Source organism: Malaya genurostris, chromosome 2, assembly GCF_030247185.1.
Source record: "Malaya genurostris strain Urasoe2022 chromosome 2, Malgen_1.1, whole genome shotgun sequence".
Taxonomy (NCBI): Eukaryota; Metazoa; Arthropoda; class Insecta; order Diptera; family Culicidae; genus Malaya; species Malaya genurostris.
The window spans coordinates 116,365,794-116,384,838 of NC_080571.1; the positions used below are offsets into that span (position 1 = coordinate 116,365,794).

Sequence of the window (19,045 nt, forward strand, 5' to 3'; positions counted from 1 at the left end):
CTATCGCAATTTTCACCAGACCTCGAAGTCATTATTTGCGTACATAAACGATTCTTCCTATTGACACATTCATTCATTCATTATTTTATTTACGTACCTTTGAATTGAGTTCACGTAAACCCTCAAGACTGGGGCTCGAACAAACAATTGGCGTATTAAACCGGCGCCCCATGTCTTGAACCGCCAAACCACTCTGCTTTAATTGTTCAGGTTGAATAGTACAAAAGCATATTTCATTTTCGTAGGAAAATTCGGTAGTAACATGATTAGGGCATATCGTACGATATAATAAATAAAATAATACTCATTACTCGGCTCTACAACATCCATTTGCACATTAATCGATATAACCGCGTAGAAAGGAGCCCAATCTACGAAATTTTGCATGGTATGCTTGAATTCCAGGTTTAAAACTTGAGTAATGAGCATTTTTTTTGTAACTTTCAAAAGAGCCTATCGCAAAATATGCCCTTATCACATGTTAGTACCGAATTGTAATGAGACATTCATGCTTGAGAATAAACAACGGATTTCTGTTTATTTTGTTCTATTTCTTTTGCGAAAATCATATATTTAACTTTTTATACGCCACTAAAAATTGTTCATTTTAATGAATATTTAATGTAGTTTGAGATTTTGGATTTGAATAAAGTTTTAGTTCAACTGTTGAGTATTTTGAATACATATTCACCCTCATTCTTGTTTACGTCCGTATCCGCAATACGACGAACGGGTACTTTCGAACGAATACGAATAAGCCATTCTTGTTTTCACTCGAATGAATTCGAACGCGACTCGTTTGCCACAAAATATTCAAATATCAGTAAACTTCTTAAAATAAATGCTAAGCCTTGATGTAATCAGTCCAATTCATGTGATTAACCATATGCGAAACGCTAGAATGTATGCCATTTTAGTTTCAAACGAAACGTGTATTCGAACATCATTCGTACGAACGAAATGTCCCATTCCCGTTTACGGACGAATAGACGAAATGCCGTGGTTTCGATTCGTCAGTTTAATGTTGCGAATCAACCGTTCGAACACATTGAAAAAAGTTTAACCAATCTCTAACAACATTGTTTTCGAATCTAAAGGTGATTTGTAATCAAATCATAAATTTGTGTTTTGCATAAATCATTTAGAAAGCATAGCAGTATAGTAAAATAGTGTTTTTTCTGGGGAGCCTTTGAATGTATGCGAGGTTCAAAGTTTTTACGCATCAATTTTTCATCTATTAAGTACTTTATGGACAATACGCCATTATTAAATGCATGATTTTACCAATGAAATAATTATGTAGGCTATCGAAAACATGACAAAATTGCAAGAAAAATGCAACATATTTTTCGCAGATACTACTGATCGGACTTCTATTTCAAATGCTTTTTTTACTTAGCACGAAGTTTAATTTGAAAATTTCATTTACCGATTTGAATAAAATTGGTCCTGAGTACGATATTTATTTATTATGTAGCATTCGTCACTTCCTTGATGCTTGCAATCATCCTCAAAAAACTACCTGCGCTACCGATCCTTCTTTTGCACAGGAATCGCGTACGTACACGTTCGAGTGAAAACAAGAATGGCTTGTTCGCATTCGTTCGAAAGCATGTGTTCGTCGTATGGTCGATACGGACGTAAGCGAACATGATGATACAAAATTAGTGAAAAAAACAAGTCAAATAACAAATGATGTCAAAGATTTTTATTTACAACTCAAATCTGTACCAGAACTGATAGTTTAAAGTTGGATGGGCGTTGATTTTATGCATGTACGATGTTTAAAAGTGTGATTGATTCGAACGTAAACGGGAATACGAATTTGCTATACTTTCGAACGTATCGCATACGGCCGTAAACAAGAATGAGGGTGATTATCTACTATTCGTGAATTTTTAGATAGGATCTTTTACATTTTATACTGCATGTTAAAGCTAATTCAAAACATACTTGGGCTATTTTATCTATTTCGTGGAAGGAACATTTGCGAAGGTATAACCTAAATCACTTGAAAAATAATAGATGCAACAAGTGTGGCGAGCTGCAACAAAAAATATTTGAACAAATCAAGTGATTAAGCGCAACTTTCTTTTATTTATAGGTTTTTGTCATATTCCTTCAGCTATTGTATTATAATTTCATGATTCATTCTATAATCTAATAGACTAACATTCTTTTCGCATTAACTTCTAACCGTTTCCTTGAACGAAAGAAATTGATACAAATTTCCCATCTGAACACCAATCTTCCTTTTTGCACCAAGGTCTGTCTCTATTCGATTTGTTTGACAAATGCTGTCTAGCCAATTATTAAACCACAACCTAATCGGAACTGATTCTTGGTATGATTTAAAATGCCACTCAATGCAAATGTGAATGGCAGTGGTTGTAATTTCTTTTCCAGTATGGCTGCCACTGACCAATTGCTATCAACCATTCCCCGGAATATAAGCTCGGATTTTGGTAGATCGATTTGATAGCCGATCGTCGCTACGGCTTCTTGCATTCGAAAATTGGTCTCTACTTCAATACCTAATTGTAGCTGATCACTAGCTTTTTGGTAATAGCATAGATGTATTCCGGCAAGGCCGATCGTACCGGACCATGTTGACAGATCGGTTGCATAGCGGGCTGCAGCAGATACGACCGCAATTTGACCACCAGGTACGGCCATACCGTATTGGTAGGCAAGTTCTCCTCCGAGTGCTAAGCGGTTGGTTACCTACAAAAAAAGAAACTGGAAGTGAATCCATCCTAAGCTGTTGATAGGTTAAGAATGAGATTATTTTCCATCTTCACTATTAAACTTTTGATGTTTCTGAAATCGATTTTACGAATACTTACCGACTGTAAATAGTGCGCCACCAACACGCCGGAATTGTTGATTATATTCGGGTTGCCCGCTGTCAACGTTGCGGTGAAATCTTGCCCTTTGTAATCTGTAGTTAGTTGGGCGGCAGTGACTTTATTATTCTGAATTTGCGATGCAAACTTGCAGCGCACATTTGGTGCCAGCTGATGTATGATATTGGCGTTCAAGTTTCCAGCAGGGTCAATGTCGCCCAGTATTACCGGAAACGCTTCCGTGGGAGAAGTTTGTTTGGTACCTACATAAGTTGTTCCGAACCGATATCCACTTGTGTTTGTCGAGGTCAGATTAATCGTGTGCGATATCTGGAAATGATTACTTAAACCCTTGTTGATCATCAGTTTGGCTCCTTCGAAGTTGGCGGGCATCACATCTTTGCACTTTTTATGCAATTCTTCAAGTGTCCCAGGATTTTCTAGAGACTTTTTCGTGTCAGATACCGCACTGATTTGGACTGACTCCGTTGGTAATGGAGGCGGCAGATTACCGTTTGTAATCGGTTTCGAAGCTGCCAACACGTTTCCCATGTTGGTTCAATTGCATCAACTCAGGCACTAAATTTTCAGTCAACAAAAAGTACCCGCTACCAGCGATGCCAGTGGAAATTTTCAAACATCCGCTGAATACGAAATGCTCCAAACAAAGGGCTCCACTGCCTAGTCAGAACCATATGTTTGCAACTTTCGTCAAATGTTGGTGAAAAACTTTGATTATCAACGGAATATATTGTAAAATCTTCAAAAATACTGCAAAATCATAAGACGACAAAATATCTGTAGCATTTTATATAAAATTTGCAAACTTGCCAACTCTGCCCGACAAAAATCGACAAAACCGGAGTTGCCAATGTTCCAGATTTATCTTTGCCATTTGCCAGATTTTTCTCATTTTGACTGACACTAACAAACCAGATCTTTTGCCATATTTAGTATATATTTCACCAGATTTTCAAATTTTCTGCAAATCAAACCAGATTTCTTAGTTTTATTTGAATAAATTCGGGACAAATGGTTCAAACTCGTCAAATAAATAGAATACAACGAATGTAAATGTCTGTAAAGAGATTGCGCCACAGCATAATTACAAAGTTTCGCTCAAGTAGAGTCCAACTTAACGTCTGTGTGAGGCTTCCATTTGCTATGCACGAAATCTTATTTTACTAACGAGTCAAAGACGAAGAACCTAGGCTGTGACCCATTTCGCGGTTAACTTCTACAGCGATTTTTCAAATGAGTTTGCCCGTTTTCATAAGAAATCGTTGAAAAGGTGGAGTGATTAGAAATTTTCCTACCGATTTGACAGCTCTTGCTGAAAGTATCAACAAGCAGCGCCTATACATTTCAGTTTCGCGACAATATTCCAATGGTTCACAGCCTCAATTTTGTTAGCATGAATCAAAGACATCATATTAACAAGATATCCAGCTCTCACATTTCCCGAACAAATCATTGGCAACATACTTTTTGGTGAAAATGTCGCCCTCAGGCGAGTCCACATAGAATCTCATACATAGAAGCGTGGCTGCGCACCCATACAATTGACATGATATGTTGAATGTGATGCCGTGCGATGACGTTATTGAACTGACAGGGTCTGCAATTCTGCATGAATGATGCCAGATGTTGCCAGAATTTTTCTTTCGAAAGGACCAGAGTTTATTTGTTGGCACTAGGCATCTCAAGATTTTTCTTTTTAACAACACATTTTTCTGTTCTGCTTCACAAATCAAGTCTCATAGATCACAGATTTTATTGATATTCGTAGAGGTTTATGAATATGTCATGTCATTGCAGATTTCCAAAATGTTTGTCACGGATTTTTAAAGATTATGATCGAAGATTTGCAACACAGATGGTGCGCAGATTATTAAAAATTAAACCCAGTTTTCAATATGGCAACTCTGCTGCTGGCTGAAGCACCAGTGCGAGGCAAAAGCCTTTTCAGAAGAATATCTGCTAAACAGCTACAGTAACGCTACCTGCTTCTGACAAACAAAAGCTGGGAATTATAATATATATATATATATATATATATATATATATATATATATATATATATATATATATATATATATATATATATATATATATATATATATATATATATATATATATATATATATATATATATATATATATATATATATATATATATATATATATATATATATATATATATATATATATATATATATATATATATATATATATATATATATATATATATATATATATATAAATAAGGTAAAACTACAAGGATCAGCCCCATGGGGTTGTTCGAGCAATCGATGTGGAAGAAGGCAACCAAAATTTCTAAAGATCGATACTTTCAATCAATCGTCACACTTTTGAATTCGCAATTGCACGAGATTCTGCTTAGATTGACCTTTATTAGGAACCAACACCGCACACGCGAAGCAAAAATAGTGACCCTGTTTGTTTTGATTTGTATTTGTTTTGTAGCCGACGAAATTACATCAATAGCCCAAATGTATGCAATTATATTTTTGTACATACTTGCGATATGGATTTCGATATGATTGATTCTACTTGAGTGAAACTTTGTAATTATCCTATAGTGCCATGTCTTTACCAGTGTTGGTGATTGCCGAAAATTTAACAGAAGCTGCTCGATATTCATCTATATTGTATACAACATTTTCAATCCGGTAGTTCATTCAAAACATGTTGATCAATTTCCATACGTATGGAAATACGTATATCATTACTTGAACGAACTTTTGTCATGAAGTCGTTCGTTGAAAGTTGTTCATTTTGTGATTGATTTAAGTGAAAAGCTTTCATAATTCTTTTGGTCGTGAATACGACTTTACTATGGGGCACCTTTTCAAAATTTACCCTGTGCAAGAATGGGTAGAACTTAATCGTGAATATCTCTTGTTGGATTTAAGGTAGCAACATAATTTCTTCTCCATACCATCGGCAATATGTTTAGCAATTCAGGATAAAATTTTCAGTATTATCAGATATTCAAAAATAGTTGAGTTCAAAATTGAAGTTTTTTAACATGTTTGGTATTAACGAGCATTAAGATGAACTTTAGTCCCAACATAAACTGCGCAAAATTCCAAACACATGAATTGAACGACACATTGCACAAAGTGCATCGCTCAAAACCGACTCATAGAAATACGGAACATTTTCAGTGAATAAGCGCTGCGAGCTTAACACATGTTTTGTTCGCTAGCTAAGGAGCAAGACACTTTGCAAACGTATGAGTAATGTCAACAATATGTGCGAAAATTCAAATTCCTGCACATTTTTTCCATATGGTTGAAAAATAAACAAATCAGTTCATTCTGCTTAAAATTGCAAATCAAGAAAAGCGAAAACCTTAGTCTAAAACTCTTCCGTTTTTCTGAAAACTGTTCGAGAAAAATTATTTCAATTTCAGCTTACCTCCACTAACACATTTGATTAATAACGAACACATTCCTATATGGATTTTCTCTTGCAGAAATTATTGCAACATAAAGATTTATAAGTAAACCCGCAAAATATGAACCTTTAATTTAACACGCGAAAGGCAATGGATATGGAATGTTGTCGTAAAACTATTCATTTTCCCGGAAAACTGCTTTTGTAACAGAAAATATTTAGTTTTGTTTATTTTGTGTAGCGACTCTGACTCTATGTGTGGGGTAAGGAATCGAACCCAGAAGGGTTGCATGAAAGGGATCGACTTACCCACCATTATACCCGTCCTCAGTGGTTCGTGGTATCTCTTCACTTTTTTGCTCTAGCGATATGCAATGTAAATCATCAATCTTGTTCGAAACGCAAGCATAAGCTTTACTGGGCATAAGCTTGTCCTGTACCAATACCCAACGAAAATATATTAATAGAAAAATTTGTGCAATGTTTATAGTACATGTTATAGTTTTCGTGATTTCAGTATTTAACCGCTTTCTAACGAATTTGTGCTCAAGTTCAAGTTTACCGACCCGAAGGACCTACCAGTGTACCATACCATACAATGAATTGAAACCATACAATGAATCGATCACCATTGAAAAAACCATACTTCGTTCTTCCCCAAACTCGTGCGGGAAAACTAGTTATTTATTTTTAAAATATCATGTAGATATCGATGGTTCTGTATACACGCTTTACGCTTTATGTTATTTGACTTATTAAAACAATAAATAGAAAATTACACCTAACGAATTGGATATATCTTAAACAAAATCTTCACGTAACTGACAGCAACTTGTCTTTAAAGTAAAACTCTCCTAAAGTTCAGCAATAAAGTGACATTTGTTTAGTTTACTTGTTTTTTTCGTTCAGGACGTTAGAAAAGACACATAGTATTTTGATACTCATTTTAGAATTGTATATAACGTCTGTTTAGCGGTGCATGTTGAACTGTTCTGGATACTACGGGGGCACTAGCAGTACAATATGATCAGTGCATATTACTCAGAGGCATAAATCTAAAATTCTTAAGGTTATGTTCCGGAGACGGGATATGCCCCACACTGATTCGGAGTGTTTGATAGGTGAAAATTTACTGCCTGAGTTGACGTAAACTGTTGTTCCGGTGAACGTATGTGCAATTGATACCAAGGTCAATTTAGACATGTAAAGCGATTGGCTTCGGTAGTAACTGACGAATAAAATTATTGTTGCATTGATTCCGCGAATAGTATCATACCTTTAAAACTAGGTATATGAACCACACGAGTTCGATAAATAAACTCGCGATTTTGATAGTTGTGTGTGGTAATTACACTGTAAGTTCTTCGTGGGATTTTTATTGGGCAGATAATTGTGATTCCATTGATTCTAGAATATACATATATGTTATGGTCTGATATTGAGTCTAACAGTTGCTACACACTTAAAATGTTGAAATTATAAAAGCATTCCTTAAATCTGACCGAATAAGAGTTCGGTGAAATCTAAGTCATATGGTGCAATGGCTGAAATCCAGAATTGGTACAAATAGTACAGGAGTGCTGTATAGGAAAACGTTTTTTTAAAAACTTGAAAAAATACAAAGATCAGCCCCATGGGGCTGTTCGAGCTGTTGATGTGGAACAAGGCAATTAAAATTTTTAATGATCTACAACCAAACAGTTCAATCAATCGTCACACTTTTGAATCCGCAATTGCACGAGAGTCTACATAGATTGAGATTGATTAGAAATCAACACCGAACATTGTTTGTCTTGATTTGTATTTGTTTTATAGCTGACCGAATTACACCAATATCCCAAATGTATGCAATTATATCTTTGTACATACTTGCGACACGGATTTCGATATTTTCACCAAGCTTGTGTTCAAGTTCTGTATGCAAAAAGTTATTTTTATAGCGTTAAGTTTCACTACAATTCTGCGATTTCGGTTAAAGCGATAAAATTTTTCTCATTATCAATCGAGCTCATCTTATATGAATTAGAAATTAAACTCAAGCACTCAAAATTTACCCTGGGGTAGTTGTCTATTTATCAGGCGAAACGACGTAACACAGCAGGCCGTTCAATTTTGTTGGTTTTTGAGCACTTGTTGAACGACATATTGCACGAAATATTCGTTCAATTTGCTGGAACGGTTTGTTGTTGTTTTTTGTCGTGAATACGACTTACTTTACTATGGGGTGCCTTTTCAAAATTAGCCATATGGAAGAATGGGCAGAACTTAATAGTGAATATCTCGACTTGTATTAAAGGCAGAAACATAATTCTTTCACCATTTCATCAAAAATATGATCAGGAATTTAGGATAATATTTTGAATATTGTGAGATAACCACAAACAACTCAAAAATTGTGTTTTCTAAAACTTTGAGAACAACGCGGAAAACTCTTTACATTTGCTTGGCTTTTTCGCGCAAGGACGACGATTTTGAGGTAGTCAGGCACATATCTTCATCTGAATGCGTATAAAAGGAGAATCGTGGTCGAGAATCGATCATTTCTTCTTGTGCGTTGGATGGAATTAGACGTCATGGGAATGATTTAATTAACCAACATTCTGAGTCTGTTCTAAGGTCTGAATTTAGTTCTTGAGCTCAGGTCCAGTTCCCAATTCCAGAATTCTTCAAATCGGGTTTTTAGAACCATAATAATACTCCCAAAGAGTTATGCGAAATTTTACTTCACTGTACTCTATACGGCTTATTTTTAAACCAATTGCAGGTTGTAGAACTTCCTGCTGATTTGCCATTTGAAATGCATAGCACCGACTCAGAAGCCATTCATTTCGAATTTGGCTGTCGTTGTCATCGTGTTGATTATAGTGCGATCGAGGAATCTCCAAGCGAAATACAAAGCTTGTTACCACAAGCGGAAGAACCAGGAGACTCCAACAGAACACATATCAGTATCGGCTGTCAATGGTATCCATCGGAATTTGAACTCAACTCGTCACTCTCCATCACAAACGCCTTCATAAATGGTTCTTTTCAGAACCACCAATATTTTATCATAAAGAACTATACTGGTTATTTCGTAATATTTGTGTGCCAGAATGTTTAATGTAACTAATCTGTACTGTAGTTTAGGTGTACCATTTCAAATTCTAGTAGTGTAAAAGGGCAAAACTTGCACAATTCACACAATCGATCAACTAATTGATATTCGGAAATATAAAGAAAGAGTGTCCGTTTTATTCGTATTCGCGACATCCAGTTATGTCTCTGACATTACACACCTGTACTTTCTCTTGCAAAAATAGTGTGAAAATTAAGTGTTACCTTTACATAGAAAGAAAATTTGTTGTTATTCTACGTGAAGTAGAAGTATTGTGCAGGTATGTATTAAACAAATAAGTGGAGAAAACTTCAGAAATTCTGCAGTAAAACTAGTCCAACGGGGCTCCTCATGTTAAAAAATGGCTCAACAATGGACCTCTGTCGGACGGGTTTGTTGAACGAAAAAAATGGCATTCGGTTAAACGGTCTGTTTCAAAATCGGCAAACGAAGGTCCCATGTTGAATCGGAGCATATGCTTCAAATCGTTTTATGGCACTTTTTGTCTTGCTGTCTAGCAAAAACCACCCTCTAGCATGCTACGCGTAGGACTGAAACGTTAGTCGTTAGCTATAGTTTCGCTTCTATTTATAGATTCGCGTGCTTCCAACAGCTTCGCTTTTGCATCGATTGACCAATCAGATATATCGCTTTGATATATCGCTTACTCCTTCAAAACCGTCGTCTATGGCAGGGAAATCCTTGATTCTTGAAAGAATAACTGGAATCGGTTTAATTTACCGTTTACTGATAATGACTACCGATTGGAGTAGTTTTGAGGCCGATTTAGAATTTTTTCGTGTTTTTTTTTCGACCCTCTAAGTGATGGTATAGAAGTTTTTAAACACTTTAACCTATAAATTCAGAAATTTATTTATTTGAATCTAAGTTTGTAAAAATCGGTCACACCATCTCTGAGAAACGTTTGTACACATATTTTGATTTTTTTGCACATTTCATCCCGTAGCTTCGAAACCAGAAGTCATACCCAAACAAAATTCAGGAATTTTGTATGGAACCACAAGAATTATCATTTGAATCTAAGTTTGTGAAAATCGTTCCAGCCATTTCCGAGAAAAGTTAGGGCAAAAAAACGTTACATACACACACACACACACAGACATTTTGCGTACTCGACGAGCTGAATCGAATGGTATATGGCACTCGGCTCTCCGGGCCTCGGTTAGAAAAGTCGGTTATCACAGTGATTGCATAACCAAAAATAGGCCATAGGAAAAAAAGAACTCATACATCCTCTACTGCAAACCTAACACCGACCCCAAATTTCTCACAGACCGTAAAAACACTTGAACGATAAGCGGCCTTTACACGAGAATTATTTTTGTCATTTTTAATGATGACTAAGTAATGAAGTATTTCAAATTTGATAGAAAACTCGTCATTACTGCACCATACACGTTCATTAAAACGATATTATTTTTTAGTAATGACATTTTTAATGACTCGTGTAAGGGCCGCTATTGTTTCATTTCGCAAAAGTCGGTCGCAAAACCAGATGATTTACATCGAATTTTCAAGCTACACTGAGCTAAATTTTCTTTTTCACATTATATGATATTCTAATGATTTTGCACTATTAGCATTTCCAATCATAGTTACAAGATGTGTTCAACATCATGTCAAATATATGAGATAATCTTATGAAACATAAAACTCTTCTCTCACGTTATTTTTACAGGATTTCCATATAACGAATGAAATTTCCAGTCTGAGTCAAATTTATTGGCGCGTCATTACTAGATATCCGCACAACATACATTGGAACAGAAGGGCATATTATATTCACTTCGAATTTATTTATATAGGTTCATATATACCATATGACTAGTTTTATAAAATTTATATATATATATATATATATATATATATATATATATATATATATATATATATATATATATATATATATATATATATATATATATATATATATATATATATATATATATATATATATATATATATATATATATATATATAACTTTCAATGTAGGTCATACGAATAGCAGATAATTGCTAACTACTACTTTTCTTTGAGGATTCAAGCTATACTAGTATTCCATTCGGTAAGGGAGCACCTCATGATATTTGCGAAAGAGAAGTGAGATCCCGAGACTGAAAATAAAACAATGAATCTTATTATAGACAGATAGAGTAATGAAATGTACCGGATATATATTTCATGGTCCGTTAACGCATATCCTTGAACGAAGTTGGATGAGCTGTCTTGTCAGCGATTTAAAATTACATTGAGATGCGAAACTTCCTGAAAAAAATGGTCTGGAGCAGTTGATGACTATCGAGGACACAACTATTCACGACTTTCATCGGATTTCCATATAAATTATATGGGATATTTTTTTAGCTTTCATTATGATAACGTCCATTTAGATTTGACGTACACATTAAATAAAGATTATAAGTTTCCATATAATTTCTATGAATTATATTCTGCATATGATTCATATGACAAATCTGATGAATATAAATAAGATTTTCATTTCAGTGTAGATAAACACCTAGCATCATAATTGCACACGGCAAGCGTGCCAGTTCCCACGTACAGTTATGCATAGACAACTGAAAGAATTTTGCGTAACAAAGTATCGATGATATCGGTCCGATCGCAATTGATCGTATCGATACACCACTCCTATTCACGTTATTTTTTCTCCCTCTCTCCTGGCTAAATGAGTCATAACTAAAACAGATAGTAGTATATGAAACTGACGAAACAATCTACCTTCTTAATGGTTCCTAATCAACCTAGTGATGTGATACTGCCTTTCCCTTGTCATTTAAATAGTCACTTCGTAACATTTTGACGTAGGACTACGTCTTTGTTTTCTATATGGGGGTACAATCTCAAAATACGGCTAATAAAACAGTTTTGAGCGCTCTTCCAGTTTTCAATAGATTTTCGATTTTATTAAACCGACTACTTGTAAATATTTCTACGCAACGATTCCAATAGAGAAAAACCTGTTTTAATCCACCTAGTTGTGTAATGGTACCTATCTCACATTTAACATATTCTCATATATTCTTCAAAATAATTTTCTTTGATTCTTAAAAAACAAAAAGGTTTAAACTATAAACTATAAACTAGTATAACCTACAGTACTCAGGTCGGTTAGGTCATCTCTGAGGAAACGAAAAGAGGTACTTCCGAAACCGGAATCTGGGAACCGGTAGATTCGAAGTTGGTTCGAGAAAAGCGACTGGGATCCATTTTTGAGTCTATGACTACAATCTTCGGTCATTCATCAACAATCCAAGAACAAGGAAGGCCAAATTAATATTTGGCCATCTACTGACAATGACTATCGATTGGAACAATTTTCGGGGAAGGTTAGAAATTTGATTCAAGGGGTTTTGACATTCGCGCTTAGGACCAACTGGCATATTTTTCCGGGAAAAACATTTCTTTTCTTCAGTAAAAAAAAACGATCAATCATTGTTACGTGAAAAGTTATGTGAATATTTTCCACCCTACTTTTTTATAACATTCATAACATAGACACATTGCCTTAGCTCTAAAATGTTGCGGTCAGACCCTACTTTTCACGTAGGTTTGAATGGACTGCCATTTTAAAGCTGTTTAGTGCACAATCCAGTAAAAATTATTTGATTCATATATAAAATGTAGTGTAGTACTCATATCACATTCAGATACCAGGAAATTTTTTTTTTAATATTGGTTGGAGATTTTCAAAATTGTCATATAAATCATTAGGATTCTAATCATAAAAACATGAACATTTATTTCAGAAAATCTGCATAGAAGTTCTTCTTATTCTTCACTTCTGGGTGGTGTCACCTCACTTGAAATGACACCGATTGATGGGGCTGGGGCAAGTTGGGCTGTGGGGCAAGTTGGGCTGTGGGGCAAGTTGGGCTGTATTGCCAGTTAATTTTCGTTTCTTTTCACTGGACTACAAGTGAAAATTTCGATACGTGACAACGTGGAGTACAAAAGTACGGGTGAAAATCTTTTCTCGCGAAATACTCAAATTTTCACCGTGTTCATTCGTTGAGGGTTCCACAGAGGTGCCACGGAGGTGGCACAGAAGTTCAATGGCTGTAAAAATCACCAGCTACCGTTAACATCGTGGGTGTGGGTTTGTGGGGCTTACAAAACGGGCATAGTTGACAGATTAATTTAAATCAAAATCATAATTCATTTTGCTTTGTAGTAAAAAATGGTAACCAAAAAAAATTTCTCACGAATGTTCAAACTACTTACATTTAAAGGACTCACTGTTCACCATTTTCAAAATTGAATTTTTCACACCGGGAATACGCGTACATTATTTGATGTTTGGTCAATTCACGTAAACGAACCGATGATACTCTATTCATTTGAGGAGATGTTCACATAACATTCATTTTCGTCACGTATAATATTCAATTTGACATTTGGAACCATTTTACGTGATTTTTCGAGTGATTCGAATGTGAATTTTTATTTGTGTGTCAAGATAATGAGCACGCTCATCATGTGTCGTGACCAACAGCCAATTTCGATTTGGTGTATTGCCGTCTCTTCATTTTTTTTTAGTCCGAACTGCCTCGCGCAAGTGTCGTCGAACGAATGACGAATTTTTTTAAAGCTGCAAAATTTCCAGCAAATTCTTGCACAATCATTAACTCAAGACCAAGCAAACACCAGGACTGCCACGGCAACATTGTCAAGGAAACGGAGGGGAAATAAACATCGTTTTATTTCGTTCTTTCTGTTTTTAGAATGCTTCCCGAACTTCCGTTTTGGCGAATTTTTCATAGACCACTAGACCAAGAACGCAAGGAATAAGGTTGATGATACAGATATACATATTTATCACAGGGCAGAATGTTGAGACGATTAACAGAAGCATTCGAACATTTATTTATTCATTTATTCATCCATTTTTTTTTATAAAGCTGATCTAAGAATAATATATTTATATATTTTATATATTTTTTATTTACATCCTCCACACTCCTTCTCGACTCCACTCTCAACAGTATATGATATACAAAAAGTTATCATTGAATCGATATGGTTTCTGTATGTTATTTCTTTGTCTTAGAACTCTTGTTGTAGAACTAGTGCAAGACGACGGATTCGGGAAAATATGGTTGTATTTTTCGTCTGTCCTTGGTAATACATGTGATCCGTTATCAATCGTTGGATGAGTGCTTTCTAAATTATTATTGTTGGTTGCAAGATTACTGTACGGGTTTGGAACTCTTTTGACGTCTTGAACGTTTCTCGAGCACTGTTCACCTCCGGAGTTCATGAGAATAACCTTGGCTTCTCCTTTTGCTATCACAGTGAACTTTTCCGGTGAAAACGTTGGATGTACTTTTGACTTCTTTTGTTGTGCTATGTATACGGTGTCTCCTATACTTATGTCTGATTCTTTAGCTCCGCGTGCCGCGTCCGCGTAGTGTTTACTAGTAAACTTCGATTCACAATCCCGCTCTCTTATGTCAATGCGATCCAATTGATTAGCTTCCGATTTCTTCCAAAGGCTTGGAAAGGTCCCTCGATATTTCCAACCGACTAACAACTCGAAAGGGGTTACTCCAAGCCGCGAATGAGGAATCAATGTGTTGTGATTGTGAACATAACGTTGCAACGCCTCTCTCCCTCGAAATCAACACTACTTTCCTCGCAAACGCTATTTGTTTTGTTAAGCAGCTCCACATTTGCTTTCAACGCCTGTTTTTTTGCTCGTTCTTGCTGTAGAGCTTCTTCTAAAACTGCCAATCGAGTCTTTGATTTCTCAAGCTCCTTGGTCATGGACCTTACTTTGTCAGATTTAGACGACTTGGACAATTTGACTTTCTTGTTTTTCGGTGTTACTTCCCTGTAACAAAACAATCACTTAAAACTTTTTGTCGTGAATACGACTTACTTTACTATGGGGCGCCTTTTCAAAATTTACCCTCTGAGAGAGTGATAAGTTTTTGATCGTGAATATCTCTTGTTGTATCTAACGAATCAACATAATTTTTGCTACATGCCATCGGAAATATGATCACAACTTTATGATAAAATATTCAGTTGTGTGACATAATCTCAAATAATTCAAAATTAAACTTTTCTGAAATGTTTGGTATAAACGAGTATCAAAGAGGATAATTCATAAGGCGCGTTTGCCTTTCTCGTATTTTGAAAGCTCAATTTGGTCCTTCTGAAAGGCAGAAATGAATCCCGTACAGCATCCTGATAGTTTCTTTCAATGAATTATGCAAATCCGAAATGAAATAATCGACATTAAAATTATGTATGCGGCTATTTTTATAGCCGTTAGGACCACCCATTAGTGAAAAAGCTACAAACGAAATCTCGTAAAAAGAAACTTCTTAATAAAAATTGGATCAGTTTGGATTCTATCGCCACTGCGAGCAGATTTATTGTGTATCGTTTGCAAAGCTAGGTTCGCTTCCGACAAGAGCGACTGCGTCACAGCTACTAGTCGTTCGCATTGGTGAAAAAACAACGAAAAGATGACAACGGTGGGGAGCATCACACAAAATCAGCCGTTCTAATGGCTTTAAAAGATTTCTAAAGAACTATTAGGATTTCTTGCTCGCAAATCGAAGGTAAATATCCTTAGTTTAGTGCAAATCTAGAACAGTTTGATTAGATTTTTTCACTTTTCGCTGTGTGAAATACAACTAATTGATATTCGGAAGTGTTAAGGAACGAGTCAGTTTTTTTCGTATTCATGACATCCAGTTATGCCTCTGACATTACCCACCCGTTTTTTTTATATACTAAAATGTTTCTTAGTAATCCGTTCTTCCGCCCTTCCGTCGGAAAGTACTTGAATAACTTCATACCGCTCCTACATCAATTAGGAAAGCGACTTCAAATTTTATTACTATCCAACGCCCTTCCGTCGTGGATCGTTTTCTTCTTTTTGTTATCGCTTTTATCGCCCTTCCGTCGATAAAAGATTAACCGAAAAAATGATTCATCTCTGCATTATTTTTTTTTTCATTACCAAATTTTTTTTTAAATTCATTTTTTTTTGTTTTTTTTGCTACACTGCTTTTATCGCCCTTCCGTCGATAAAAGATTATCCGAAAAACAGTTTCAAGTATTAATTACTACAATTTGTTTTAAGATGCACGTGGTTTCGTTTTTTTTTTCATTATAGCGGCTTCGGCAACGTTTGAGTGAAAGCAGTTTTAGTTCGTTTTTTTAAGTTGATTGTCGATTTCAAAATCAATTACACTTAGCATTACTTTAAACACTGTTCTACTTACCCTATGGGAGCGTTAGCTGCGCCATTGTCGTGACCAACAGCCAATTTCGATTTGGTGTATTGCAGTCTCTTCATTTTTTTTAGTCCGAACTGCCTCGCGCAAGTGTCGTCGAACGAATGACGAATTTTTTCAAAGCTGCAAAATTTCCACAAATTCTTGCACAATCATTAACTCAAGACCAAGCAAACACCAGGACTGCCATGGTAACATTGTCAAGGAAACAGAGGGGAAATAAACATCGTTTTATTTCGTTCTTTCTGTTTTTAGAATGCTTCCAAAACTTCCGTTTTGGCGAATTTTCATAGACCACTAGTCCAAGAACGCAAGGAATAAGGTTGATGATACAGATATACATATTTATCACAGGGCAGAATGTTAAGACGATTAACAGAAGCATTCGAACTTTTATTTATTCATTTATTCATCCATTTTTACCTATTTTTATATATATAAAAAATAGGTATAGAATTCGCTCAAACTTCCGAGGCCCGGAGGGCCGAATGACATATACCAATCGATTCAGCTCGACGAACTGAGCAAATGTCTGTGTGTGTGTGTGTGTGTATGTGTGTGTGTCCGTATGTGTGTTGTCAACTAAGAGGTCGAGATCTCAGAGATGGCTGGACCGATTTTCATCAAACTAGTCGCAAATGAAAGGTCTCCCCGTCACCCAAAACGCTATTGAATGGTTTTGAGATCGGATGTTTACTTTTTGAGTTATACAAAGTTTTATGTCAAAATTTTCAGTTTTTTGACAGTATCTGTCACAATTGACCTTGAAAACAGAATATGTTTTCAGACTTAGATTCCGCACGGTAATACCTATCCAACAAGCCATAGATTGTTAAAATCCGTCCATTTTTAACGGAGATATCGAAATTTTTCTGTAAGTGACTTTTCCCCCTATTCCAGCAGTAGGAGTTTTGAGCGCTGTATGACAAAGAAATGCTTGGGAGCAACGGAAAACACGATTTTTATACTGTTACATACAATTGTTTCTAAGAACCAAAAGGATTGTGTACAGCATTCTTTTTCATGACATTTAGCCTCGGACCGATTTTGGCACGGCTCGTTTTTGGCAACATAATCGTTCGAATATGACATATATAAACCAGATGATGGCAGAATTTTTTTTAATTATTTTGTTTTAAACTACTTATAGCAATAAATGCTGGAACAACATAACATCCATATACCATTCGAATCAGTTCGTCGAGATCAGCAAATGCGTGTGTGACAAATAACTTCAATTAATTTTCTCGGAAAATTTCTTTTCTACAAATTCAGATTCATACGAAAAGTCGTATGCTCCCAAACAAAGTTCCTGCATTATGTTTGGTTCCGACCTCTGGTTTCGGAACTACAGGATGATATGTGAAACGAAATCAAAATTGTGTAACTCATTTTTCTTGAAGATGGCTGAACCGATCTAAGATGCAAATGAAATCTAAGAATCATCTAAGATTCAAATGAAAAGTTTCAAAGTTCTATAAAATATCTTGCTTTTCAGTCAGCTCCAACTTCCGGTTTCGGGGATTGTATAAAAATGTCTATTCCACATAATTTAATCAGGTTTATCGGGTTAGCAGATTTGGATAGTCGATAAAAAAATTAACTTTTTTCAGTTTTAGTGGTATTCAGTTGTCGATCAGAAGGCACCTAAAAATTTAATTCGTGCTATGATCTCTCAAAGATGTCTTAACTGATTTTCAAATGTTTTGAAACAAATGTAAAGTGTACAGCTACTCAGGTGAATTTATCTGACTTCGGCCATACCGCTTTTAGAATTCCGGTTCCAGTATAAAATCGTTTCTCAAAGCTCAATCGTTTTCTCAAAAAAAGCCTAATCAAATTTCAGAAACAAAAATTTTAATTAAAACAAACTTATATACAAAAATTAATTATTTTATCCAATTATGACTTCCGGTTCTCGAATTACATGATGATGAATTTTTAAAATTCAAACCGATATAGAAGATGACAATCCCGAAAAGCTTCAAAGTTGAACTCAAAACTGTTGTAATTTATTCGTCATATGGCCATACGAATCGGTTTGGGTTATGCTGGTTCCTGAATACCGGCTCTGGAAGTACCTTAAATTACCGTAAACTCTAGAGTGGAACTTACATATCATGGCATGTTTAATCGATTATCACACTTCTAGATTCAAATTCGATCCGATTTGCAGTTTCGACATTACAGAGTAATGAGTGATTAAAATCTCAAATTGTCGCTTAAAACGAGGGTCATTAAAATAATGTCATGAAAACTTAAACACCGAAGAATATTCATGCAAAAAACACATGCGGATTGATAAAAATAGGTATCATCTCACTGCTAGGTGGATTAAACACGTTTTTTTTATAAAGCTGATCTAAGAATAATATATTTATAT

General features: G+C 35.4%; 1 protein-coding gene across 1 annotated transcript; it reads right to left on the reverse strand.

Annotated features, from left to right (window-relative positions):
• Positions 1 to 683: 683 nt before the first annotated feature.
• On the reverse strand, positions 684 to 3,445 carry LOC131430951 (mitochondrial import receptor subunit TOM40 homolog 1-like). The gene is made up of 2 exons (XM_058596264.1): positions 2,847 to 3,445; positions 684 to 2,724 (listed from the first exon to the last, which is right to left on the reverse strand). The coding sequence occupies exons 1-2, from the start codon at positions 3,396 to 3,398 to the stop codon at positions 2,302 to 2,304; spliced, it is 975 nt and encodes a 324-aa protein (XP_058452247.1). The 5' UTR covers positions 3,399 to 3,445; the 3' UTR covers positions 684 to 2,301.
• Between the last annotated feature and the right edge of the window lie 15,600 nt (positions 3,446 to 19,045).

What these genes read in the sequence shown, in the direction of transcription:
- LOC131430951 (XM_058596264.1), bottom strand. Translation starts at nt 3,398, where the DNA reads ATGGGAAACGTGTTGGCAGCTTCGAAACCGATTACAAACGGTAATCTG. An exon ending in TGGCGCACTATTTACAGTCG is followed by an intron (nt 2,725 to 2,846) that starts GTAAGTATTCGT and finishes CTTTTTTTGTAG; the next exon opens with GTAACCAACCGCTTAGCACT.